Source organism: Arvicanthis niloticus, chromosome 24 (assembly GCF_011762505.2).
Source record: "Arvicanthis niloticus isolate mArvNil1 chromosome 24, mArvNil1.pat.X, whole genome shotgun sequence".
Classification (NCBI taxonomy): domain Eukaryota; kingdom Metazoa; phylum Chordata; class Mammalia; order Rodentia; family Muridae; genus Arvicanthis; species Arvicanthis niloticus.
The window spans coordinates 11,305,455-11,332,948 of NC_133432.1; the positions used below are offsets into that span (position 1 = coordinate 11,305,455).

Sequence of the window (27,494 nt, forward strand, 5' to 3'; positions counted from 1 at the left end):
AGGCTTCGATTCCCAGAAAGACAATGAGAAACCCCAAAGCCCTGATCAATACACCACAAGGCTCGCCCGCCCTCCACGCCATCCTGAGACAGCAGAGAGTAGCTCATTTGCACTACCGGCTTCAGGTGGGTACCCACAGAGATGTTTCCGTTAACAAGGAAGAGAGGCCTTCCTGAGGTCTCCTGGCACAGGGTCAAAGCTATGTCAGAAGTGAGGGTGCCCATAGGAACCCCAAAAGCACTGCACGGCTGAGCTGCGACATCAGACACCCACAGTCTCTTAGGAGCAAAGTCTGTGTCACACTTGAGAGGGGCCATAGGGCTCTTCTTCTCATGGAGACTGAAGCCCACCCACCGTCTCTTCCTCCCTGAACAGACAAGATCTGAGCCCCGCCCGCCCACCCGCCTGCTCGCCAGCCCACCCACTTACTTTTGCTGGGCACCTCTTCATGGCCCAGGCCTTTGGAAGGTGCCAGCGGAGCACTCTCAGCCTCGTCCAAGGTCAGGATGAGTGGTACATCGTCATCTAAAATTACAGCCATCTTCTCCCGACCTGCAGTCCTCAGGATACAATGGCTAAGGCTTCAAACAGACCCCGGTTTGAGCTCCTGTTCAAAGCCCCGGGGCCAGAGAAGCTTCCCAGAGCCTTTTCCATCAGAGGCATCTTCTAGGGTCTGAAGGATAAAAAAAGAAAAAGAAAGAAAGAAAGAAAGAGAGAGAGAGAGAGAGAGAGAGAGAGAGAGAGAGAGAGAAAGATGATTACAATATAATCGTTACTGATGAACGTGTTCTGGAGTCAGGTAGCATCAATGGTGTGCCACCAGAGGCCAGGCTAAAACCACTGGATTTTATCTTTTGTCATAGTAACTTCCAGTATAAAAAGTGTGTGTGTGTGTCATATATATGTATATCTCATATATATATGTATATATATCCGACATATATATATATAGTGGTTTTACACTTGCTATGAAGTAAAGGATGACTTTGATCTCCATGCCACCACTGGAATTACAAGTGTACACTACAACTGGTTTATAGGGAACTGGGGCCTGAACCCAGGGCTGTGTGCTAGGACTCACTCTACCTGCCACAGCCCGCACCACACTGGATTTCAACTTTAAAAACCCACAAAGTTAGGAGTTGCCACATCTGCTGTGATTTCAGCACCTTGGGGGTTGAGGCAGGAGAATAACAGAGTTTAAGGACAGTTGGACTATATAGTAAGTATACTTACAGAGAGAGAGAGAGAGAGAGAGAGAGAGAGAGAGAGAGAGAGAGCTAGGTGATATAGGCACACTAACATATGAAGAAAGTAAGGTCAGGTATGGTGACCCAGGCTTATAATTCTAGCCCTTGGGAGGCCAGAGGCTGGAAGGTCAGAGTTCAAGGCCAGCCTCAGCTACATATTGAGTTCAAGGCCAACCTGACTTACAAGAGACAATCTTAACAAATAAAATGAGAGCCAGGTTGGGTGGCACATGCCTTTAATCCCAGTGCTCAAAGGCAGAGGCAGAGGCAGGTGGATCTCTTGAGTTTGAGGCCAGCCTGGTCTACACAGAGTGTGTTCCTGGACAGCCAAAACTATACAAAAACAAAAGCCTCTACACATTAAGTAGAGAGAGCCAATAGGTAACCTTCCTGAGTGCCCACAGCCAGAAAGCCAAGCTTTCTGCCTTGCAAAGTATGACTCTAGGCCTGCAACTCCTAGCCATTCAGCCAGGTATGGTGCCTCCTAAAGTCACCAAGTCTTGTCCTCAGAGAGCAGTAATGACTCTCGGGAATACACAAGATCATCTGGGCTTTGCTGGTGGCCGACAAGCAACACGTATCGTTCCTGCATGAACTTTGTGCAGTCCTCTTACGTCGGAGAGGAAAAAGCACATGCACATTCTTTACAACTTACAACCATCGTCCTTTTCAAAAGACACATCCTTCCCTCCAGGTTTAAACCCTCGGGACTGGCCTGTTAGAGAAGCTGTTTACACAGCCTGCTTCTGCTTACAGAGGAAAAAAAAAAAAGAAAGAAAGGCAGGACTCAGCAGATCCGGCCTGGAGACCTTTGAACTTGGAGAAAGCAGCAGGTTGCTGCCTCCAGCTGTGGCCTGTGCACTGGACAGATTCTGCCTCCAAACCAACCCACTGCAGAACAACTGGGCGATGCCTCCTTTGTGGGGGGTGGGGGGGGTGGGGGGGTGGGGGGGTAGAGTGGGGGGGGTTTAGCGCGGGGCGCGGGGGTGACGGGAACATCACCAGGCACAGACAGCAGGTCTCCCTCAACAGAGATGGTGGGGGAGATAAACACAGCTAAGCCTGAAACACTCTGCCTGGCAAACTTCCTGCAAGTGGAGGTTGTTGGGGGTTGGGGGGGATGTAGGGGCCTTATTTGTTTGGTTTGGTTTTTTCCTTTTCCAGATTTGAGGATTTATTTTGCTTTGAAGTCTCAACAAGGGGAGACAGAAGAGGAACTCCCCACAAGACACAGTCATTTGTCTGCCAAAAGAGCTGCAGTGTGTTTTGAATTTGGCTTAACTTTGTCCTCCCCCAGTGCCTTGCACAGACTAGGCTCACTCTTCTAACACAACTCAACACCAGCGGGATTACAAGAATGTACTTTGAAGCCATGATGAGGAGGCTCTAACAGTGTGTTCCCTGTCCATTTGGAAGGCAAGAAACTCTCCCCAACTCTTAACAACGGGTTTCTAAGGTCGGTTCACTAGCATCCTGGTGAGATCTCCCAGTGGATTTTACATTTTATCAGCTGAATGCATGTATGACTCCATTCTTGCACGCCTTGTCTTACCTCAACGGCCCTCGCCTGGAGTGACTTTGTCCCCACTGTCTAGAAATATTTCCAGCGTCACAACTTGGGAATGATCTCGAGGGAGTCCAGAGAGGCCACATTCACTGAACATCTACAGTACACAGCTGAGAAACAACCACAGGAAACAACCTCCTGGCTCCCGACTCAACAGCTCTGCCCTCGGTAGAGCCTGGGTTAGCTAGCGCCCACTTTATAGATGAAGCCGCTTAGCGTGGCTAACTCGCCTCTCACGAGTAAACAGACACAAGTAGTCATGGAACGCAGGTGGCCCTTCCCACTTCAGCGCCGTACCACAACTATTCCTAGAAACTGCACGCCACTTAAGTGAAATCCACCAACCGCTTTCTTGTTTTTGTCTTTTGAGGCAGGGATATCCCTGTCCGGACTTGAATAGCCTTGAAGTTGCCATCCTCCTGCCTCTGCCTCCCAAGGAACCTATGACTTTTCAAAGAGAAAGAAATGGGGCCCAGAGAGGTGAAGGAAACTATCCAAGGTCACACAGCAGACTCAGACTCGGAGCTCCTTAGGTCCTGCCCTTTGGCAGACCTCGGTTCTTACTCTAGCGAGGACCCAGAGAGTCACCCCTGGGGTAAGGTCACCCCTGGAAGAAAGTCCCGGGATCAGATATCCTGGGGTCTGTCCCCTGGGGCAAACTGACCGGGTCACAAGAGGACGCAACCGGGAGGTGAGAGGGGAGGGAAGACGAGGAGGAAGGGTCGCTCGGCGGGGGGAGGGTGAGGGCTCCAACTCCCTGCGAACCCCGTCGCGATCCGGGTCGCCCCAGGAAGTCAGGCCAAAGAAAAGGGGTGCAGGGAGAAGGGGATCTGCAAGGAGAGAGCAGGCGGGCCACCTCCCAAGGCCCCGCCTCGGGCTTCGGAAGCACCCAGCCCCAGTCCCAGCTCCTTCTCTGCACCCTCTGACCCCTGACCCCTGCCCTCGTGCCAGGATCGCCCACCCCTCGGATTCTTACACGCGCCGTCCCGGGATCTCGCACCGTGCACCGGGTCTGCACGGCGCAGCGCTACCCGCAGCTGCTGCCGCCAATATCCCCACAGCGGAGCCTCAGCAGCCGCCACCGCCGCCTCAACGCTGCCACAGCGGCAGCTGCGCCAGCCCTCGCATCCGCCGACTCCTGTCACTCAGCCCCGCAAGCCCTGCCCACAGCCCTGCGCCACAGCCTATTGGCCACCAGAGAGGTCGCAATGAAATTTGACAGGGTAAGCTGCATGTCACTCATCGTTCTCACAGCCCTCCTCCCTGAGGGAGGGCGGAGCGAGGAAGCACCACCCCTTTTCCCCGCCTCACTCCCGCAACCAATAGGAATCTCAGATCTTTCGATTGGTGGAACGTCAGAAAGGCGGTGATTTTGATTGGTCATCTTTCAGGAGGCGGAGCCAACGCAACCCGACTACAAGTTGAATGGTGAAAAGGAGGTCAGTCAAACGCAAAGTCCCGCCTTATAAGAGTGGCTCGTAACCTAGCAACACAGGGGCCGCTGACTTGGTTAACTGTGAGCAGAGAAACTTGCATCTTGAGAAGCAGGTGAGTGACAGCAGAAAGCCCGGGACTGCAGGCTGTGTGCACCTAGTAAGCGCGCTGTCCAGTACCCCCGACCCCAGCCCCGAGAGGTCCGCGCCCCACTGCCATCCCGTCTAGCTCCAGGGCCTCACTCCCCTGCCCTACCTCCATCCAGGCCTCCTGCCAGGACCACCGAGCATCCTCTTGTGATAGTCTTGCCTCCTCCTGTCTGGTCCACCTGTCATTTCATAGCCCCGCCCCTCATCTCTCACTGGTACTACTGTCTATGAAGTTCACATGGAGTGAACTTAATTCAGTAATGGGATGGGTTGATTTGTTTGGCGTCCACTGTCCGCACGATGTTCCGAGGTGAGCTTGCTGGGTGCATGATCCCCTTCAGTGTATGCTTAAAATAAGGATTCGTTGTTTGTTTTGTTTTTGAAACAGGGTCTCACTATGTAGCCTCGAACTCACTCTGTAGACCAGGCTACTCTCAGACTCGCAGAGATCCACCAGTCTTTGTCTTTGAGTACTGGGATTGAAGGCATGTGCCACCACCGCTGGTCTAATTAGATTTTTTTCTTTCATTGTTGTTTGTTGACTGTTTTATTATTATTATGATCATTATGCTTGCATTGGTAGGGTATATGAATACAGAAAAAGGGGTTTGGACTCTCTAGAGCCTGGAGCTGAAATTAATTACTGGCAGGTAGTTGTGAGCTGCCTGACATAGGTACAGGGACCTAAACTCTGGTCCTCTGAAAGAGCCGTACACACTCTTTTAAAACAACTTAAAGATTTGTATGCTTTTACTTTGTATGTATCTGTGGGTGCCTACATGTATGTGTGTGCACAATGTATGTGCACAATGTGTGTGTGCTGTGACCGAGGAGGCCAGAAGTGGGAGCTGGATCTCCTAGACCTGGAGTCACAGGTGACTGTGAGCTGGTATGTATGTGTATGCTAGGAACTGATCCTAGGTCCTCTGCAAGAGCAGCCAGTATTGTTAAACACTGAGACATCTCTCCAGCCCGGTTGTTTTCTTCACACCCAGAATTTTGCCTTTGAGGTTAACTTTACATTTTAGTTCCGAACCTTAAAAATGTGGTGTCCTTGTGCATCCTGAAGACAAAGAATTTCTTGGGAAGATTGAATGAGACGAGGCAACTGAGCGTGGGCACAGCCACAGAGTGACTGCCCAGCTAATTGCAGTGATTCCCTGCCATGACTCATTCTACCCTGTCTAAACATTTCCTAGAGCATTCTCTCGGCTCATACAGTGAATAATTTACATATTTAACATGGGCTGATTGAGTGCTTAGTGTATGTCTTAGTTAGGGTTTTACTGCTGTGAACAGACACCGTGACCAAGGCAGCTCTTATAAGGATGGCATTTCATTGGGGCTGGCTTACAGGTTCAGAGGTCCAGTCCATTATCATCAAGGCAGGAGCATGGCAGCATCCAGGCAGGCATGGTGCAGGAGTTGCTGAGAATTCTACATCTTCATCTGAAGGCTGCCAGCAGAATACTGATTTCCAGGCAGCTAGAATGAGGGTCTTAAAGCCCACACCCACAGTGACACACCTACTCCAACAGAGCCACACCTCCTAATAGCGCCACTCTGTGGGACAAGCATATACAAACTGTAACAGTGTGGTTAGTGGGGGCAGTCTGAGGTGCATGAAATCCTGTCTCATAAAATGGGGGGCTGGAGAGATGGCTTAGACATTTAGAGCACGCACTGCTTTTGTAGAGGACCCTCAGTTCACAGCACCCACATCAAGTGGGTCACAACTGCCTGTAACTGGATTTCCAGGTGATCCAGCGCCCTCTTCTGGCCCCAAAGACACCTGCACTTATATGGACATCACACATGCACTTTTTCTTTGAGGCCCTAGTGAGTGTTCTTGGAATTAAAAGTGATTAAAAATCAAGAGCATTTGAAACACAGCATCAAGGGAAAGTATCTCTGAACTTCTGCTTTTATTATAGCAACAGCTTAGATCCGGTAGCCAATGAAAATAATTTAACCCGAATGCTTTCAAACGCAGAAGACTTTTTTTCTTTTCTTTTCACTTTTTTCTTTTAATGGACAAAGAAATGCATTTCCCTGCTAGTCTCAGTACAGGCTTAATTACTGAAAGAATAACGTGGGCTCACACTGCAGTCGGGTGGCACTGAGTGGATCTCACATATGAGGCCCTAAATTTAATCCCCAGCACCAAAATGCCAGGCGAATACAAAGTCTGTGCTCCCTACATGTATTAACTATGTTGATATCTTACACTCTGGTAATTAATATATTTTTTAATGATGAAGGGTTTATTTTTATTCTGTGTGTCACGCCTGGCTTTTACATGGGTGTTAAGGAGCTTCAGATTCAAGCAGCAAGCAACCATTTCACTCACAGAGTCATCTCTCTAGCCTGCATTTTAAATTCTGTTTTATTTACTTAGTGTGTATATGCATGTGTATGTGTGTGTGTGCATGTGGATGTGTGTATATGGATTGTGTGTATATGTGTGTATTGTGTATGCATGTTGATGTATGTACATGTGTGTATGCATGTATATGTGTGTTCACATGCATGTGTGTATGTGTGTGTGCATGCTTGTGCACTCGTGCATGCACATGTGCATGCACATGTACGTGTGTATACATGCATATATGTGTGCATGTATGTGTGTGCATGTATAGGTGTATTCATGTGGTGGCATGTGTGTAGGTGTGTGCATGTGTGTGTGTGTGCATACATTAGTGCTATGATGGAACCCAGGACCTCACACATGCTAAGCAGATGTGTCACTCTCAGTCCTTCCTTCTTTTTGAAACAACCAAAATAACCCACTGTACAGTCATGTATGATGAGAAATGCACATTTCTAAAGCACACTGTGACCAAGAAAGGAACTCAAAGCATCTGACACAAAAACCAGAAGAGAGATTGAGTGTCCTCTGTAGCTCTCAGTGTATTCCTCTGAGGAACAGTTTTTCTCTGAACCTGGGGCTCGAGTTTCTCATTTAAGTTGGAAGCCAACAATCCCAGCATCCTCCTGCCTCTCCTCCTATTTTGTTCAGTCTGCAGGATGATATACTGTAGTTGTACTTTGGGACCGCATATGAATGGGTTACCTTCATGTATGTATGTATGTATGTATGTATGTATGTATGTGTGTGTGTTTGTATGTGCATCATAGTGTGCAGTACTATCAGCGGCCAGAAGAGGGCACTGTATCCTCCGAATCTAGACCTACAAATGGTTGTGAGCCTCCATGTGTACCAAGAACCAAACCTTGATCCTGAAGAGCAGCAGGTGCTTTTAACCACTGAGCCATTTTCCCAGCTCCTATCATTTTTGCAGTAGTAATAAAATTCATAAAAGCTGGACATGTTTTACAGTATCACATTCATAGAAGAGTTCTGTAAAGTCCCCTATCTGTCCCCATTTAACAGAAGGGCAGCCAAAGCCTGGAGAGGATGATCAGCTCACAAAACCCCATGTGACTGGGTGAGAGCCACAGGGATGGGGCTCCAGGTGAACTCACACAGTTACCACACACTGAGAGCCACAGGGATCGGGCTCCAGGTGAACTCACACAGTTACCACACACTGAGAGCCACAGGGATGGGGCTCCAGGTGAACTCACACAGTTACCACACACTGAGAGCCACAGGGATCGGGCTCCAGGTGAACTCACACAGTTACCACACACTGAGAGCCACAGGGATCGGGCTCCAGGTGAACTCACACAGTTACCACACACTGAGCCCCTGACTTCCTCTTTTCACTTTGGAACTTACAGAAGGTCAGATGGCCGTGCCCAGGTCCGTCCCAAACTGCAGAAGGTTGTTGGCCACTGCAAGCAGTAATGTGAGCACCTATCCCAGGTTGCTACCAACCACCATCCATCCTTGAAGCTCTGCAGCCTCTGGCCACAGCTGAGATGTTGTCCCTGGACAAGCCTTCCAGCACCATTGCCACAAGCCTGTCCCAGGGGCCTCCAGAAACCGAATATAATCCACAAGATGTAGTTTCCAGCTACTCGGGTGGCAAAGGCTGGGAATCACATGGTCAAGGCCAGCCTGGGCAATACAGTGAGGTTCTGTCTAGCAAACAAAACCCAAACCCAAATGTGGTGGTTTGAATAGGTATGGCTCCCAGAGACTCATGTGTTTGAATCTTTGGCCACAGGGAGTGGGACTATTAGGAGGTGTGGCCTTGTTAGAGGAAGTATGTCACTGTGAAGGCAGGGCTTTGAGAGGTCATATATACATACATATACATACACACACACACATATATGTGTGTGTGTATATACATATATACATATATACATATATATACATATATACACATATACACATACATACACACACACACACACACACATATATATATTTTCAAGGTTCGTGAGTGTGGTACAGAGAGCCCCCATCTTGCTGCTTCTGGATCAAGATGTAGAACTCTCAGCTCCTCCAGCACCGTGTCTGCCTGCACGCTGCCATGCTTCCCACCATGACGATGATGGGCTGAACCTCTGAACCTGTAAGCCAGCCCCCCACTGAAATGTTTTCCCAAGAGTTGCCTTGGTCATGGTGTCTCTTTGGAAACCCTAACTAAGACACCAACGGAGGACATGATCCGGCTTGTGACCTCATTACTGCATCTGCATCATCCTGCAGGAAGTGATGGGAAGGCACTGTCTCCTCATCTACTGATAGCCAAGCATGTACTGAGCATCTACTATGTGATAGCTGCCTAAGATAAAAGTAGTAGTAATAGTGTGTATGTGTGTGTGTGTGTGTGCGCGCGCGCATGCGTGCTGGTGTGCCACTGCACATGTATGGAGGGCAAGAAATCTCAGGAGTTGGTTTTCTCCTTCCACCATAGGCTGCAGGAATTGAACTCAGGTCCTCAGTTTTGGTAACCAGCATCTTTAGGCACCGAGCATGAATGGATGCTTTCAGCATGATTGACTGGATCCCTGTACCTCTCTCTCAGCTCCCTCTTCTTATCTGTGAATCGGAGAAAATAACTATGACCTTGTAGGGTTCTAAGGACCCAAAGCACTCATCCTTAGAAAGTACTTCTTAGCTCAGCAGTGGTGATGCCCACCTTTGATCCCAGTACTTAGAAGGAGGCAGATGCAGACTGATCTCTCTATGAACTTGAGGCCAGCCTGGTTTACAGAGAGAGTTTCGGGACAGCCAGGGTTACACAGAGAAACTCTGCTTGAAAACAAACAAAAAACAAAACAGAGAGTATTCCTTGATTTCTATTTCATTTGAGACAGAGTCTCCCTATGTAACCCAGGGTGGCCTACAACTTACTATGTAGCCAAGGGTGGTCTTGAACTTTTCTGATCCTGCCCCCCACATCCAGAGAGCTGGGATCACTTGTGTATTTATAACAGTTGAACACATAGATAAGTTCTAACATTGGGCAGTATTACAAAATTAAAAAAAAAAAAAAGTTCTTAAACCAAGGCACTTCTCTTTCTGACCTCCCCATAGTCACAGGTGATGGGGTTTCTTCCAGTTTCTCTACAAGTGTTTGTGAGGGCTCCTTTAGCTGAAAAAAAAAAATTTTTTTTTTTCAAAATAAGAGCGCAGTAATAAATACCCAGTAGGCCTGTCTGAATGAATTGTAGGCACATTTGCATGATAAAGATGAATCAATAGAATTCATGACAATTAAAGCCATGGTCTAGCAGAGGCCCTGCTTTACTCTCTGGGCAGGACTCTTACAAAGGGAGGCTGGGTTGGCAACAATTTCAATATGAAGGTTGGTGGCATCAAAAAGGACAGGGAACAATCATGTTAGAATTCAAGAAACCGACCCTCTGGTAATTTTCGCTGGCGTCATCATTTACCCCCTCTCCCCACACCATCCCCTTCTCCCATTTTTTACCCCTGTTCACCCAAATGAGCTGTCAAGAGCTGATGGGCGTCTTGGTAATCAAAGAAAACAAGCTTGCCCTTTAAAGCAAAAGAGGCAATTTGGCTGAAAGCAAATTGGAAGCATTCCCCGTGGCTCTAAGATCCCAGCTTCTGTCTCCCGGGGAATTCTGGGAGTTTTGATTGATGCTCAGAGAACTCCGAGGACAACGTGGAAAAGTGCATCCGTCCGTCCAACACTTACTTCCTTTGTCCTGTGGCCTCGGGGCAGGGACCCTTCATCTGAGGGGCTTGGGAGAGGCACCGCAGCTTCCCAGAATACACTTTATAGTCAAGAAAAGGTCTCTAGGGAGCTCACTGTGGGATGAGAGACCAAGAAGAGGGAGAGAGCGAGCCCCAGGGAAACAAGATGGCCCCACCTCGGGCTGGGTCTTCAGCCTCTAAGAAGGTCTGACTGGGTGCGTTTTGATTGGCCAGGAAGCCTCCCATCCTTCACAACAGACCAGGCGCCTCTCTCCTCTGTCCTTAGACATATTAGATACTTACCCGATTGCACTGCTGTCTGCGGTCTGATGAACTAAAGATAGTCTCCTGTGGCTTCGCATCGCGCTTTATCCCCCTTCTCCATCATCATCAGCGCCTGGGCTCTTCGATTGCATATCTGATCAGCCGAGCCTCTCTCATGGCAAACAACAGAAACAAATGGTGGCTGGGTGCAGCAACGAAAGCAAGGAGCCGGGAGCTTAGCGTTCCCTACCTCTGCGGCTTCCCCTCAGCCAGAGTCCCTGCTCCCCGGAGATAGTGGACAGGACTATTTGACGGACAGTTCCACCAAGACCGCAGTGTCATTCAGCTTTCTCACCATGACAAAGCCCCTGAAGTGAATGACTTGTCAGGGAGAAAGGCTGGTCTTGTCTGTGTTTGGAGGCTCTGCTGTTTAGGAGGCGGTGGTGGGACTGTGCATCATACCATGGCAGAGCCTGTGAGAGAGGAGCTGGATCACTTAGTGGTTTGGAGAGGAGGAGGGCGGGGCAGAGGAGAGAGAGACACACACACACAAAGATATAGAGACAGGTGTGAGTGTCCCCACAAGGGCACACCCCCAATGACCCAACAACCATGAACCAGCAAGTGTGGTATTGTTACCAATGTCTTTCACTCCCAAAACTCAAGAGCCAGATGGAGAGGCAGGTGGATCTCTGTGTGTTCAAGACCAGCCAAGGCTATACAATAAGACTCAGTCTCCATACTCACCCATCCCCCCCAAAGGAAATCCCCACCAGACTCCACTTCTTAAAGAAACATCCCACCATCCCTGAATAGCTCAGCAGGCTGGGAACTCACACTTTAACACACCTGTGGGGTTTTGCATGAACCACGAGCGCCTATGACAGAGAGAGGCTGCTACGGGAGGGAAAGCTGGGTGCCTTCACCTGATGAGCACACAGATCTCCACAGACAGAAACATCAATGCCACTGTCCTCTCCAGTGCGGGCAGCTAAGACTTTAAGGAGTCCAAGGTCCAAGTCTGAGGTCTGAGAGCAAGTCCTCTGCCCTGCCCCCTCCAAATACTCTCTCCGAGCTTCCCCAAGTCATAGAAGTGTGTAACACACCCTGACGAGCCCCTGCTGGTGTTGGCAGACCCTGCTTCTTCAGAGAAGGGAAAGGTAGTGAACAGCTAATTAGGTTCCTGTGGGGATGTTGAATGTCGGATGTCAGAGCCAGTCAGCAGGGCAAGGGGCATGAAGAAGGGGCAGGCTGAACATAGTGGTAGGTACTCGGCTGTGGCTGGCATTCATACAGGACACCATGATGTTCCAGGCTCACACTTCGGTTTCCCTGGGCCTATGATGTAATATTAGCTGTCTCTCGAAGACACATCATGTCCAAGCCTTGTGCTCAAAGAATCCCGTTGAACCCAAGGAGTCTTGCCTTACAGTAAAGGGAGCCCAGGCCCCCCCAGAAGTAACCAGACCTAGGTCCCCCAGCAAGGACTGGGATCCAGCCACTGTGCTACCAAAGCCACAGAAATTTTTTTAAGTCTTTCCTTTAGAGTCAGGGTTTCTCTGTGTAGTCCTGGCTGTCTGGAACTCACTCTGCAGATCCAGGTGGCCTCAAACTCAGGGATCTATCTGCCCACATTTCCCTCCTGAGTGCTAGGATTAAAGGTGTGTGCCCCTATGCCCGGCTTGCCAAAGCCTTATTGATTTCCTGATGTCACCATTGAGTTCAAGACAAACCTTTTACTTTGGTAACAATTGTAGATAATACAGGTTCTCTGCATCCTTCTTCAGCTTCAGCTGATGTTACTTCATAGGTCAGAAGTAAGAAAGTAACATTGCTAGCCCGGGGTAACCACTAACCACACACTTCTGCACTCCTCGGGCTTTGGGGATGGAGGTAGGAGTTTAAGGGCATCACCTGCTACACAGCAAGTCACAGACCAGCCTGGACTACATGAGACTCTGTCTCAAACAAAGAAACAAGTATGTAAGTCACTATACAGTTCTGTTAGCCAAACCTTGGATTTGGTGACATCGCAGGTGTTACCCTGATGCCCTTTCTGTTTCAGAACAGCAGTTCTCAACCTTCCTAACACCGATACTCTTTAACACACTTCCTTGTGTGGTGGTGACCCCCAGCCATAATATTATTTCATTGCTATTTCTATAATGTAAATATCTTGATCTGCAATATATCTGATATGCAACCCATGCGGGAGGGGGTCTTGACCCAAGTGCTGAAAACCTAGTTCAGGACTTGATTTGATGTTCAGGAAAATGGGACTAGCCTCCTTCCTCTCCCCACTTCTTTTCTCTCTTGTCTTTTCTTCCAAGAATTGGCATTACTAACCTGCCCCACCACACCTGGTGAATTGTTTGAGACAGGGTTTCTCGATGTAGCACCGACTGTCCTAGAACTCACTCTGTAGACCAGGCTGGCCTGGAATTCAAGAGATCCACCCATCTTTGCCTCCCAAGTGCTGGGATCAAAGGCATGTGCCACCACTGCCTGGCTTAACTTTATTTATTTACTGACTTACTAACTTTTGGAGTTTTGAAAATATACTTAGGCAGGCCTTGAAATCTCAGTCATCACCCTGCCCGAGCCTCCTGGGTGCTGGTCTTACCAGCTACCATATCCCTTGAAACTTTCTGTACACTGTATTGGGAAGTTATTGTTACCACTCCACTCCAGTTTTCAAATCAATACCCAAAATTGCCTGGCTGGGATCGGGGGTGATGGCTGCCTTGGGAAGGTGCCTGCCACACAAGCTTGATGAGCTGAGGTCCATTCCCAGAACTCACATAAAAAGCCAAGGATATCGGCAAGAGTTTGTAATCTCAGCCTTGGGGAGGTGAGCCCACGGGCTTGCTGGCACCCAGCTTATCTGAGCTGGTAAAGGTCAGGATCAGTGAGAGACCCTGTCTCAAAAAAATAAGGAGGAAGTGGATGAGGAAAGACACCTGATAGTGACATCTGGCCTGCATCTGGACATGTAATATATAGGCACACACACATGCACATATGCACACACACACACACACACACATGCACACACTGAGCACACCTGATCATAGACACTCCTGGCGTGTGCTGGTGCACAGTCACCCACCCTGCTTGACCTTGCCCCACTGTTGGCTGTGACCTGTTCAGCTCTGTCCCGTGTCCCGTCCTAATCTACGGCACCTCCTGCTCCTTGTCCCAGCCTCCTCTGCATCCTGGCTACTGGGGTGGCACATTGTGACCCAGGCTCTCGAGTTGGGTTCCTGCTGGTTTAGGGTCAATATGGGGGAGAAATGCGAGTCCGGGCAAGGTGCATTTCCGATCTCTGGTTGGTCAGCCCTTCCAAGCCACAGCTTCAACTCCTCTGGGGTCTGCTAGCCCTGGTGTGCCCTACACATGTGTGGCTTCCTGCTGCTGACATTGCTGGGTGACCTCATCGGCCTAAAGCTGTCCTCTCTATGTTTCTACCTCTTGGGTAACTCGCATATGTTGGTCCTCAGAACAGTGGCTGCTTCTCGCCTGATAGACATGCCTGGGACTCACCTCCACCCTCAGGCCTCCTACCCTGCTGGCTCAAGTAACATCATGAAGCTAAAAGATAAGCCCAACAGGGTGGTTATACGCCTATAATCGAAGCCCTCAGATCGGGAGGAAGGGACAGCCTAGGCTATATTTTGAGAGACCATATCTCAAAAGCAAAGCAAACCGAACCAAACCTCAAAGACAAAAGAGCTAAGAGTAGCTTTGAGGTCCTGTCCAGTGGTCATCATGGCCAGTGGTGATGTGCCTAACAGCCACGCCTTCCTTTTGCAGGATTACTGGAGATTGTGAAACCCAGGAGAGCCTTGAGTTGGCTGCCACCTGAGGGCCAGGTTATATAGAGGCAAAGGCAGCTGCTCCAGAGATGGCCTTGGACCTTTTAAGCATACCCCCTTCCTACCCGAAACTGGCCATCCAAAAAATCCCACTGAGGACAGGTATAGTCCCAGCAGAGCCCATGAAGGCCTTGTCCCCATCCAAGTCCAAGCTCAACACTATCGAGGCCAAGAGGATCATGTCCGTCCTGGATGAGGCCATACACAAGGTAGAGCTGATAACACTCATGTCCTACATAGAGTCCCACCCGGAGGCTCTGGAGGACATGTTGCCCAAGGACTTTGCCATAGCCATAAGAGAGCATTTGGACATTGGCCAGACCCTGGTGGACAGGGCCAGCATCCTGCAGAGGAAACAGAGACAGCTGGAAGAAGAGGAAGAAGCCGAGGAAGCCTGGAGCCGGGAACGCCTGCTGTCCATAGAGCTACACAAGGCCAGCCTGTGGCCACTGACACACCAGTTCCGAGACTCCACCAAGACTGTCCTGAGGCTCCTGCTCAGCGAGCCCCAGCTCACCAGTCAGCTGCAGACTCAGGCACCAGGCAGAAGCCCCGGGGCCCAGTGCCTCCTCAACGGCCTGGTGGAGCTCCGAGGCTTCCTCTTTGAGAAGCTTCTCACCAGCCCCATGGAAGTAAGGGAGAAGAACCAGTTCATACAGGACATCAGCCGGAGGAGCGAGAGGAACCAGGAGGTCATCGATGGCCTCCAGGCTGAGCTGGCTGACGTGCTGAAGAACAAGGAGTCAGAGGTATACCTCCCTAGCATCCCCCAAGTTAGGGAAGAAACCACACCGGAGCAGGCCAACCCTTGGGGACTTGGGCTTTTTTTCTCGTGGGTTCCAATAGCTCTTTCCCTTCATTTATTCCTCAGAGATTGTTCTGAGTATTTTACCAGGAGGTGTGTCTGTAGGTGAGCCCAACCTCCAGCGCTCAATGTAGGACAAGGACAGGGCGCTATCAAGGGATGATACAAGAGAACTGAACTCTGGTCAGAAGGACAGGGACAGTGTCACTAAGACAGGGAGGATACAGAAAGTGGGGTGTCAGCCAGATAAGCAAAAGAGACCTTCCCAGCCAGGGGTTGGCAAAGGGTCTGTGCCACCAGCTAAGTGGGTCCTTTGTCTCGGGTAGGATAGACACCAGGCACGTGGGAGAGGAGTTGGAGAGATGGCTCAGAGGTTAAAAGTGCATACTTTGTCTGTTTGAGACAGGGTCTCAGTATACGGCCTTGACTGGACTGGAATGCCATAGACCAGGCTGGCCTGGAACTCAGAGTTCCACACCTGCCGGTGCCTCCCAAGTCTTGGGATTAAAGGCGTGCACCACCACACCCAATACACATTACTCTCACAGAGCAACAGAGGTCAGTTCCCAGCCCCTCCGTCCAGGAGTTTGCAAATACCTGTAACTCCAGCTCCCTGGGAACTCACGCCCTCTTCTGGACACCACAGGCACCTGCATTTATGCACACAGGGATGGGAATGGCTCACTGAAGACAAAGCCCTCTGTGCAAGCCAGGGGACCTGGTTGTGAGCTCCAGAGCCACTCTTTTTTTAAAGCTGGCGTGGTGGGTGGTGGTGTACCTCTGTCATCTGTACACTGGACAGGCAGGGACAGGAGGATCCCTGGGAGTCAGTGGCCCACCAGCCTAGCACAGCCAACAAGCTCCAGGCCAAAGAGAGAGGTGGACGACAGTTGAGGCTGTACACACAAGGACACACATGCACACACACAGACCATTCTATAGCTGTGAACACAGACCCATGTTTTATCTCATGGAAGGATTTGAATATTTGAACATCCAAAGCTTCTGCAGGCAGCTTCAAGTGCACCTGTACATGCGTTCCAACCGACCCCATCCCCCACCCAGATTTTGCTAGTTAGCGTATTATAACGAGTCCCAGATCTTTTGCATCTTGGTGGCTGTGGGTCCTCCCTGGCTACCGTCTTCCTGCACACTTGGCACAGGTAAGCAGCAGCAGCTGGCTTTCTTTCTGGCTCTGTAGCCCATCTCCAAAGGGTCACACATTCCACACACTGGGCTCAGTGGGTTAACGGTCTCAGCATGCCTCCGCTGTTAGTGTGGAAGCAGCCATGGACTGTATCAGGACGAAAGGGCTGTGTCCCAATAATACTTTATTGACAGATATGTCTGGCTGGATTTGGCCTGTAGGCCTTAGTTGGCCAACCCCTTTCCCAGGGGAGGGGAGCATGTGGTCCCAGACCTGACTGAGATAAGCATAAGCCTAGTTGGTTTGGAACCTTAAAGGGGGAGGGGCACAGCCAAAGGCCAGCTGCCCTGTGACTGTGGGGGGGCTGTGTGGCTATTAATAGGGCCCTGTACTCATTTGTCCCGGCCTAGGTGGAGAAGGAGAACTTTGTGATCCAGGAACTAAAGAACCATCTGCACCAGGTATTCAAGTTTTCGGAGAACAGCCTCCTCCGCACGAAGCAGGAGGCGGAGAAGCAGCAGAAGGTGGATTACCGGGCCTCCCAGGCCAGGCTGGCCAAGACGCAGCAAGACATCCTGGCACTTCGTGCGCAGTACCACAACCTGGTCATGGAGAACCGGGAGGCGGAGCAGGCACTGAGGAAGGTGCCCTGAGCTCTCAGGGGTACAGTGGGGGGCAGGGCTGGCCCAGGGGTGCAGGAGCCCAAGGTAGGTGGTATCTCCTGGGAGGGGGGGGGAAAGCACCCAAGCCATGAGCTGGAGCAAGGAGGCCAAACCACTATCCCAGAATTAGGGAACCGAAGCTCAGTGGCCCCCCAAAAGTTCCTCCACTTTTCTGAGCCCGGAGGATGATGACCCCTACTCAAAGTAGTTCGTGATTTGGGGGACAGTCCCAGAGGGTCCTGGGGCCCCCTGAAGCCAGCCTGCCTTCAGTGCCCACACTGAGAACAGCTCTGTGGAACCAAGGAGCTCCTTTTGTTTTTTGAAAGACAATGTGGAGCTTGGAGGATGGCTCAGTGGATAGAGGCGCTTGTGGTCAAGCCTGATACCCTGAGTTCAATCCCCAGGGCCCCGTGGGAGGAAAGAACCAGTTCCTGCAAGTTGTCCTCTGCCCTCAGACCACAGCCCACTATTGCTTTTGTGCATGCTTGCATGCGTACACACACACATACACATACACACCCCCCCAATGAAAAGACCACGTCAGTCAGTGTACCCCAAGGAAGTCTCCGACTCACAGCAGTCCGATGGCCAAGGGCTGGGATCACAGGCGCCCATCACGACACCCAGGTATCTGCTTCTTTTCATTTGAGGTAAAAATCCACATAAAATGCAAATATCCATTTAAAAGCGGCCCACTCAGTGTTTATCTACAATTCCCTGCAGCCTGTCTACTTCCAAACTATTTCATCACCTCAACACATAGCACGGGGTGGGGGTGGGGGGACACTGGGGAGGGGGGAGGGGGGACGCAGCAAGAGAGCTCAGTCTGTAAGGGGTCCTGCTGTCAAGTCCGATGACCTGACTCTGATCCCCGGGCCCCACATGGTGGCAGGAGACACCCAACTCCTGCAAGCTGTCCTCTGACCTCCATATATGCCTGGTGACACATGCCCACTTATCTCCCACACAAGAAATAAATAAAAAAAAATATAATTATTTTTTAAATTTAAAACTTTTTTAAAAATTTAAAATTTAAAACTGTAACTGCCAGTAGGGAGCTCCTCCCCTCACTCCCGCCCCCACCCCCCATAATGGCTGGAGTCTGCTCTCTGCTCTGGCTTCTCCCTCGCCACCATCTCCAAGTCCACCCATGGTGAAGGCCGCGTCTTTGCTCCATTCATGTCTGTGGCCACATCGCATTCCATTTTATGTATGGGAGGGAAAGAGTTTTTTAATTTACTGAGACAGGGTCTCGGTGTGTAGCCCTGGCTGTCCTGGAACTTGCTATGTAGCCCAGGCTGGCCTAGAGCTCAGAGATCCACCTGCCTCTGGGTGCTGGGATCAAAACACTGGCCCAAGTGTTTTCTTCTTCTTTCAATTTTGATTTTATGTATGTGGTTGTATTGCCTATATGCGTGTCTGTGCACTGCATGTGTGCAGTGTCATAGGATGCTGACCCTCTGGAACTGGAGTTACAGAGGGCCGTGAGCTACCATGTAGTAGCTGGGAATTGAACCTAGGTCCTCTGGAAGAGAAACTAGTGCTCTTAACTGCTGAGCCCTCTCCAGCCCCACATGTTTCTCTAATTTAATTTGTAAGTACTGAAGATCATGCTAGGCAAAGGTTTTGAGCCGCACCTCCAGCCAGGAGCTAACCCTTTAAAAATTATTATTGTGTGTGTGCATGTTGTGTTTGTGTGTGTATGTATGTACCTGTGTACAGACATACAGATACCACAATGCCTGTGTGGAGAACTCCGTTATCAGCTCCCTGCTGCCCCCTTGTGGCGTCAGAGAATTAAATTCAAGTCCTACGTGCCTCTACCTACCTACTGAGCCCTGAACTTTTTTTGTTTTAAGAAAAAATACAAAGTGGAGACAGAAATCGAGAACTGGATCCAGAAATATGACATGGAGATGAGCGAGAAGCAGGTATGTGCCGGGGGTTCCTCCTGAGGGCTTGGGAGTAACGCGGAGGTCTGGTAGTAGCTGCTCAAGGTGGCCTAGGCATGAGCCTCCCCTGGAGACCCTTTGCCTGTAGGGGCGTGACTAGGTGTGGGTGGTGGGTATATGGGAGGGGTGTGTGTGTGTGTGTGTGTGTGTGTGTGTGTGTGTGTGTGTGTGTGTGGAGGGTGCTGGGTAGGAAGAGAGGAAAAGCGGAAACTTCTGAAATCCAGATTCATCCTGAAGCACATGGCTCCACCTAATAGCCACCTCCCGTGATCCTCTCCTCCAGCCTGGCTCAGCTCCCGCCTGCTCTCGGTTCACAGGCGAGACACCCCCCTCCCCCCATCACTCTGCACCCAAGAGGTCCAGGTGCCAGGCTCCAGGATAAGGCAGGGAATCAAGACAGTCCTCACTGTTGTCTGAAGGTTTCAAACTGGCATGGCTCCTGAGCTGTGCCCCCTGCTGTATCTGTAGATGCTGGTGGAAGGGAGGGATAAAGGAGAACGGAGGGGGACAGAGTAGCTGGGAATAGGAGAGGAAAGAGAGGAAAAAGAGAAGGAAGAGAAGGAGGAGGAAGAAGAGAAGGGGAAAGAAATAGGAGGGAGACACAGACCAAGAAGATACTTTTCAATGGCCCGCCCCACTCCCCCTCTATGAACTACTTCCTCCCGGAAGGGCCCCCCTCCTGTGTGTTCAGCAATCAATGTATCCACTGGATAACCCATGGATGAAGTCAGAGCGTTCAGGATTCAGTCACTACTCAACAGCGCCACCTAGTGGGTGCCAGGTCTCCAATCCAGGTATCTGTGAGGGGCCAGTTCATACGGAAGCCCTTTAAAGGTCTCTGGATCCCAGAAACAGGCCCTGGTATTTGGAATTGTCCCAGTGTTTCAAATGAGGAAAACCAGAAGCTCCTAAAGGTGAAGAGAGGCTAGACTTCAAAACTAGGGCCAACAGCTGGGGGTGCAAGCTCTGTAGGCTGTCTGTCATGCAAACGTGAGGACCTGAGTTCGCATCCCCTGTACTCGTGTAAGAAAAGTGAAGGCGGCAGTGTGCACCTGGAATCACAGCGCTGGAGAGGCGGAGACAGGCTGATCCTGGGAGTTTGTTGCCCAGCTAGCTCAGTCACACCAGCATGCTGCAGGTTCAGTGCGAGAGCCTGCCTCAGAAAGTAGGGTGGAGAGACCGAGGAGGACACCTGACTTGACCATGACCTGAAGCCTCCACCTCTATTCTCACACTCAAACACACACACACACACACACACACACACACACAGCATTCATTCACATGTGCATTTACACAGAACAAAAGCACATAGGTTTGCACAAGTCACAACCCTTATCTGTCCCTCCATTCCTAGATCCGCTCAGTCGGGTCTTTCCTGGAGCGAGCCCAGCTATAAATAATAGAGACAGGCTCTGCATCCTACCTGGCTGGGCTGGAAGCCGGGCGGGCACATGGGGAACAGGGAGGCCGTGCCAGGTGCTGCGCGCCTCCAGCCATGCCCCTCTCCTAGGACGAATACGAGGACCTGGAGAGCATCCACAAGGAGGAGAAGATGCAGCTGGAGGAGCTGAAGGAGAGGCACGCGGTGCTGGTGGAGGAGTTCTCCCAGATCCGCGCCGAGAGCGAGATCAATTCCAAGAAGCGGGTGGAGGCAGAGCGTGAGATGGTGCGCATGGTGCGAGCCGCCACGCTCATCCAGGCCGTGTGGAAGGGCTACCTGGTGCGCTCCATGCTCAGGTCCAAGAAGAAGAAGCGGGGCAAGGGTAAGGGCAAAGACAAGGGCAAGGGCAAGGAGAAGCCCAAGGAAGAGAAGGGCAAGGAGAAGAAACCCAAGGCCAAGCCCAAAGGCAAGAAGAAGTGATGCGTGCCTGGTCTGGCCCCGCCCCTACCCAGCTCCAACCACGCCCTACTCGGTCCCGACCATGCGCCGCCCCCCCCCCCCCCATTCTGCCCCAGCCCTTCCAACCCTGCCCTTAATGATGGCTAAAATTAAAAACAAACTCATTTTAAACCATACTCAATGGCTCACCTTTTAACAGACGCATCTGCCCCAGGCTGAGGCTGTGGGTGCAACATCCTGAGGAGGACCCCATCCTCCCACCCAGCAGTTAAGAGCACTGACTGCTTTTTCAGAGGTCCTGAGTTCAATTCCCAGCAACCACATGGTGGCTCACAACCATCTGTAATGGGATCTGATGCCCTCTTCTGGTGTGTCTGAGACAGCAACAGTGTACTCACATATATTAAATAATTTTAAAAAAGAAAGAAAGAAAGAAAGAAAGAAAGAAAGAAAGAAAGAAAGAAAGAAAGAAAGAAAGGGGGCCCTAGGCTTAGTCCAGAAGCTACGTGGCTGCCATGAGACATTACCACCAGGCTGCCCTGGCCTGCTGGGGACTGCCCACCACTCATGGCATCTGCCCCTTCACTCTGAGCTGTCATGAGGGCAGCAGCAAGGGGGGGTTTTGTGTGTTCAGACTGTTCCATGAGTTTTAAAAAGTATTAGTTGCCAGAATTTCACGAATTGAGAATTCTCCCATAGAAACTTAACAGCCCTTTCTACAAGGATCTCATCCCTGATATCCCAGTACCCGGGCCTTGTGTCAGCCACCACCCTGCAACTTTATTTCTATGTAGCCCAGAGTGGCCTCGAAATTAGGGTGATTGATCCCCATGCTTCTGATTCCTAAATGCTGAAATTAGGAGCGCGTGCCGCCTCATCCTTCCACTCTGAAACACCAAGGATGGTGCTCACGGGAGGGAGAGGGCGTGCTAGTGGCCCACGCCTTGGCTTTAAGCCCTCCACTCAGGCAGAGGCAGGCAGATCTCGGTGGGTTTGAGGCTAGCCTGGTTTACAGAGCTAGTTCTAGGACAGCCAGAGTTGCATGAGGGAAACCGCGTCTTGCAAAAACAGAAAGAGGTTTATTTATGTGGGCATGCCCATGGAGGCCACAGCTGGGTGCGTAATTCACTGGGACTGGGACTAAAGGCAGTGTGAGCCACTTGGAGAGGGCGCAAGGTCCTGAACTCAGGCCCCGATAGAGCAGTAAACAGACGAGCCACCCCCTCCATTCCTTTTTTTTTTTTTTTTTTTAAATGTGTGTATGCATGCACTCACACATGCATATATATAATATATATAATATATATATACACACACATATATATCACACACACACACACACACACACACACACACACACACACATATATTATCACATGTGCCTGCTGCCTGCAGAGGTCAGAGGGTGCTGGCTCCCCTGGAAGTAGAGTTAACAGGCAGTTATGAGCCATCTGATGAGGGTGCTGGGAACCAAACACAGGTCTTCTAGAAGAGCAGTAAGCACTCTTAGCTGCTGGGTCCTCTCTCCAGTCTCCCTTCCTCTGCTTCTAGTGGTTCCTGTTGGGCTGCCCCATCCCCATCACCCCCAACTGTTCGGACACTTAGTGTCAGCCAGACTCCAGACCTGCCATCAGCCACCTAGTGGCATCACCCTGGGCTTCAGCTAACCTTTAGTGTAGACGGAAGAAGAATGTGGGTTTCTATTTCTAGCCCGTGTCTATCAACATCGGAGGGACAGGACAGAAACACAAGAGGTAAATCAACAAATTCTTTGTGAACGCTCTAGAGGCTTAGCTATCCGACATGGCTAGAGCACAAAGTGTGCCTGTGCCCGGGCATGACCAAGGCACCTCTGCGGGTGATTATATGTTCCCGGGCCTGGCTACCCCTAGACAGTGTTGAGATACCCACTGGGCTCTCTGGAACGCTCAGGGAGGGAGGAGGGAAGGAGAGGCTCAGGGCCCTATGGCCATCATCCAGGGAAGGATGCAGGACCTTGAGTGAAGCTCGAGGCCCAGGAGCCCCTGCAGCATGAAGGGAATGAGTGCTATGTACCCAGGAGTCTCTGCTTGGCTCATCACTAAACCCTGTTTTGTTTTGTTGGGGTGGGAGTTGTTGGAGACTGAATCCAGGGCGCCATCCATGTATGCTAGGCAAACACTCTACCATGAGCTATATCCCCGCCCCCTCACAAGACAATTGGAAGCCTCTTTTTTTGTTTTGTTTTTTTGTTTTTGTTTTTCGAGACAGGGTTTCTCTGTGTAGCCCTGGCTGTCCTGGAACTCACTCTGTAGACCAGGTTGGCCTCGAACTCAGAAATCCGCCTGCCTCTGCCTCCCAAGTGCTGGGATTAAAGGCGTGTGCCACCACTGCCTGGTGCAAAGGCCTCTTACTATGTCCCAAGAACCACCCACCCACCTATGTGTGGCGTTGAAAGCCTGAGACAGGCCTGGGGCAGACAAAGCATTACTTGAGGTCTTCAGACCTCAGTGGCCACTGATGTTTCTGTCACATCTAATCACATCCTCTGATCACCCGTTGTCCTGTCTAACTCCATTGAAATCAACTGAGGACTTAAAGGAGAAAAACTAACACGCTATCAATTTTAGTGATTCAAATAGATTTAATACATGGAATAAATACATGAGTATTAATTAAAAATAATGTCTCCCCATGTTCTCCCCCCCCCCCGGGGGTCCATATACAGCCCAGGACACTCCCTTAAGGCCTCCAGTCCCCTGTAGAAACTGAATCCTTTTCAGGGAGCTGGGTGGGGCATGGCACTGATGCAGAAGGCGGCTGAGACATGGCTAGAGAGACATCTCAAGGACCCCAAATACCAGAAGTCTGGGGACATCCTGAGCTTGTGACGACTAAGGAAAATATGGCCCATCCTCTTCATGGAGCCCCACAGAGGGTTCCCCAGCATTTGGATGCTCTGGGGACCATTGTCTCCAGAGGACCCCACCTGAGCTTTGAGCCAAAGGCTTACCTGGTGAGAATCTCATTTCCAAGGAGGCTTTGGCTTGTGGGGACAGGCCCCTCGCTGAGGCGTAGCTGGTCCTGAAACACTACCTGAGCATGCCTTGGGAGTGACCCGGGGACTCTGGATAGTCGCCCCTGACGTGTAAGTCCGGGGACTCCAAGGCCCATTGGTCTGTGGGGCACTGGAAGCTGGATGACCTGTGCTGGGGACAGTTAGGTGGGTGAGTGAATGAGAACGCCTCTGTCCCAGAGAGTGGGCAACACCCACCCCATCCTGGGACAGCTTCTGAGAGCCTGTGTCCACTCTGGGCTCTGTCCCGGAGGGTCCAGCTGGGTGAATGGCTCGCAGTGGGGTCTCCCTGGGGCGGGGTGAGTGGCTGCCCCTAGGGGTGGCTGGTGGGGTCCAGAAAAGGGTCCGGAGCTTGGCGGCAGCCTCCACGGCTATCCGGGACCCTGCCTTGCTGGTGCCGAACAGTGACTCGTCACAGTAGGATGGGGTGTGACCAATCAACCTGGAAAAGGGAAGGGTGCAGTGACCTGGGGTGACCCAAGCAAGACCATGACACCCTCTACAACCTCACTCCCCACCAGAGACTGAAGCAGCAGAGCCTGCCCGACAGGTGTCAGCCCAGAGCGGCTTGGGGCTTCTCTCTCTCTTCTCCTGGAGACAGGAGGACATGCTGGGGGAGGGAGAGCCGTGCTAAGAGGGACCCTCACCTGGAGCACCTCATATGAGCACCACCATTAAGAGTCCCAGTACACCATTCATTGTTATGGGGAGGGCACATCACTCCCAGTGCCCCTGTGAATATCTATCTGTACATGCTCAAGCCTTGTGCATCAGATGACAGAGCTCTTCCTCAATCTGCTTAGCTCCAGATTAATGGAGTGATCAGGTCCATTGAGTGCCTCATAAACACAAGTGGGTAAGGGTGCTTGTGGCCAAGACTGGCAGCCTGAGTTTTGATCCCCAGAATCCACATGGTAGAAGGAAAGAACTGACTTTTTTTTTTTTTTTTTTTTGGTTTTTCGAGACAGGGTTTCTCTGTGTAGCCCTGGCTGTCCTGGAACTCACTCTGTAGACCAGGCTGGCCTCGAACTCAGAAATCCCCCTGCCTCTGCCTCCCAAGTGCTGGGATTAAAGGCGTGCACCACCACCGCCCGGCGAACTGACTCTTACAAGTTGTCCTTTGACCTCTACCAGTATATGCCCCTCCCGTCCAAAACCAACCAAATACAAATGTACTTTAAAAAAAAAAAAAAGTCTCTATGAGCTCAGCAGTGATATAATTTTTTTTTCTTGAATAATTTTTTTCCCCAAGAATATCCTTTAAATTCTTTAAAATTTTATTACTACTATCGGGTGTATGGTGTGGATATGTGTGCGTATGCAGACCAAGGCACACAAGTAGAGGTCAGAGGTCAACTGTGTGTGTGTGTGTGTGTGTGTGTGTGTGTGAGAGAGAGAGAGAGAGAGAGTTCTCTTCTTCCACTTTTATGAAGGTTCCAGCAATCGTAGGCCACCAGGCTCGAGGCGAGAACCCTAACCCACTGAGCCATCTCACCGGCCCACACCAACGCTCATCAAAACCTTCCCAGCATGGGTTGCTGTGGCTAGGTTGCCCCCACTCTCCTCTAACAGGGATGCTCATCCCATGAGGCCATGAGGAAACACAGCTCAGAGAATCACGGCGCTTGGCTGTGGCCACACAGCAGGTCACTAGCACGCTGTCCCAGGAGGCCTGACGGCTACTCTGGTGGTCAGTGTCAATTGTCAACTTGGCAGGATCTGGAATCACCAGGGAGGAGAGCAGCAGGCTGGCCTGCGGGTGTGCATGTACCTTCTTCTTAGTACTAGTGTTTTATGTGCACGTGCCTGGGATATCAGAAGAGGGGGGGTCAGATGCCCTGGGACTGAAAGAAAGGGAGAGGTGAAGCAGCAAGCATGCAATGTGACCAGCCGTCTCCAACCCGCACTGCTGTGACTTCTAATAACTATGGAGAGAGACTCAGACCATAAGCCAGAATACATCCTTTCTCCCCCAAGTTTTTTCTGCCAACATTATTTTATCGTGGCAACCAGGAAAGGGACCAAGACAACCACCCTCAGTATAGGATTGCACCACCACCCACCCCTTACCTGTATTTGTTTTTCTTCCTTGGTGTGAGGTTTGGGGTGCTGCCCCTGGAAGAGGGGGACTCACAGTCTCTCTTGGCCAGAGAGACCTTCGGTGGTCCCGGGTCCACTCCTCTGGATCTGTTACAACTCTGCACCCAGGGTGGGTCAAAATCTGGTAGAGAGGGCCGGGTTCCTGTTGGGCTGCCAAACAGGGTCTCATCCACATAGGACGGCCTGGCCTTGACCCTGCAGCTGCTGGGGCTGCGGTGTTGAAGGTGGAGGGCCTGCATTCCTCTGCTGGGCCAACGCCACCGCGGTCTTCACGATGCCCAGTGGGTGTGCTGGGCCTGCCAGACTCAGCCTCCAGGGCTCCCTGTGAAAGGGGTCGGATTGAGCTAAGAGCAGCAGGGCCAAGTGAAGAGTAGCAGCTTGGAATTTAGCCAAGGGCAAAAAGGGCTTTTTCTGGCGGAGGGAAAGCGACTGGTTTTTCTCACAGGAGGATTGTTATTCAGAGGGCACCTTGGAAATGCTTCACTTTCTTGCCCCTCCCCCACCCAGTTTCAGTAGTCCAGGGCGGCCTGAAACTCACTATACTGAACTCTATTATATAGCCAAGAATGACCTTTAACTCCGGATCCTCCCGCTTCTACTTCCCACGAAGAACTGCACGACCGCCTGGAGTCTGAGGTGCATGGGTTCGAAGCCCGTGCTTTGTGCATGCCGCAGGCTAAGCAGGCACTCCTCCTGTCTTTTTAGTTGTGGAGACAGGGGAAAATGCCGTCAGCAAATATTTAACGAATAAGTAAATACACAATTATAGCCTACAGTGTGTGCTCAACAAATATTTATAGTACAACTGCGGGCGAGCAGGGGAATGGCACCAACCAGACAGACTAATTATGGTGGAAGAGGGAAAAGGGCTCCCAAGCCACTGTCGCCTCCATGCCTACCTTGTGCAAAGCGCTTTGCAAACGTGGTGCGTTCTTGTCTCCGCCGACCTGTCTCTCAGATTATATCCATTCCCCCCCCCCCCCCCCCCCCCGATTACAACTCAGGCTCCAAGCAGCGGAGTAACATGCACCAGACAGCTTACAAAGCTGAAAGCGCAGGCGTCACGGGAACTCCATGTCCGACGCTTTTCCTATTGGGGGCTCTGGCCAGCAAGCTCCATCTCCGCCACAGAGGCCCGCACAGCACAGAATCCGCAGCGGCGCCACAGCGACACGCGCCTACACGCATGCCGTGCTGGGCAACAGGAGCGATGCCCCGGCCCTGCGCACTGGCACGTCCCTACACCCCGCCCCCGCGCTGATGGTACGTTCCACAGGCCACACCCCTTCTCTGTGCACCATTAGGCCCC

At 51.1% G+C, this 27,494-nt stretch overlaps 3 protein-coding genes across 11 annotated transcripts in view; 1 reads left to right on the forward strand and 2 right to left on the reverse strand.

Moving 5' to 3' along the window:
• The window catches only part of Tpcn1 (two pore segment channel 1), a 50,256-nt gene extending 46,320 nt beyond the window's left edge, over nt 1-3,936 (reverse strand). For 3 of the 4 annotated variants that reach the window (XR_013107034.1, XM_076922628.1, XM_076922630.1), the window contains exons 1-2: nt 3,794-3,936; nt 430-673 (exon numbers count right to left, since the gene is read on the reverse strand). Coding sequence is in view for 3 of the 4 variants with exons in the window: in XM_076922628.1 (XP_076778743.1) it covers nt 430-541 (112 nt within the window). In the remaining variant the exon portion in view is untranslated. Of the gene's footprint in view, nt 1-429; nt 674-3,481; nt 3,499-3,793 lie in introns of those variants that run through there. The other variant, XM_076922629.1, reaches the window with a different exon arrangement.
• Nucleotides 3,901-21,206, forward strand: Drc10 (dynein regulatory complex subunit 10). 3 transcript variants are annotated; one of them, XM_076922632.1, is made up of 7 exons: nt 3,901-4,040; nt 4,209-4,365; nt 8,748-8,887; nt 14,560-15,370; nt 16,984-17,217; nt 19,095-19,166; nt 20,701-21,206. In XM_076922632.1, the coding sequence occupies exons 4-7, from the start codon at nt 14,651-14,653 to the stop codon at nt 21,049-21,051; spliced, it is 1,377 nt and encodes a 458-aa protein (XP_076778747.1). In that variant the 5' UTR covers nt 3,901-4,040; nt 4,209-4,365; nt 8,748-8,887; nt 14,560-14,650; the 3' UTR covers nt 21,052-21,206. The 3 variants fall into 3 exon arrangements, with proteins under 3 accessions (XP_076778747.1, XP_076778746.1, XP_076778748.1); XM_076922631.1 differs by lacking the exon at nt 8,748-8,887; XM_076922633.1 differs by lacking the exon at nt 8,748-8,887 and having other exon boundaries at nt 16,984-17,034.
• Nucleotides 21,207-23,633: 2,427 nt separating this feature from the next.
• Rita1 (RBPJ interacting and tubulin associated 1) lies at nt 23,634-27,439 on the reverse strand. Of its 4 annotated transcripts, none has more exons than XM_076922639.1 (4): nt 27,228-27,439; nt 26,757-26,878; nt 26,156-26,507; nt 23,634-24,527 (listed from the first exon to the last, which is right to left on the reverse strand). In XM_076922639.1, the coding sequence occupies exons 3-4, from the start codon at nt 26,422-26,424 to the stop codon at nt 24,035-24,037; spliced, it is 762 nt and encodes a 253-aa protein (XP_076778754.1). In that variant the 5' UTR covers nt 26,425-26,507; nt 26,757-26,878; nt 27,228-27,439; the 3' UTR covers nt 23,634-24,034. The 4 variants fall into 4 exon arrangements, with proteins under 4 accessions (XP_076778754.1, XP_076778752.1, XP_076778753.1 ...); XM_076922637.1 differs by having other exon boundaries at nt 26,757-26,882; nt 27,228-27,437; XM_076922638.1 differs by lacking the exon at nt 27,228-27,439 and adding an exon at nt 27,085-27,159 and having other exon boundaries at nt 26,757-26,882.
• Nucleotides 27,440-27,494: the final 55 nt, after the last annotated feature.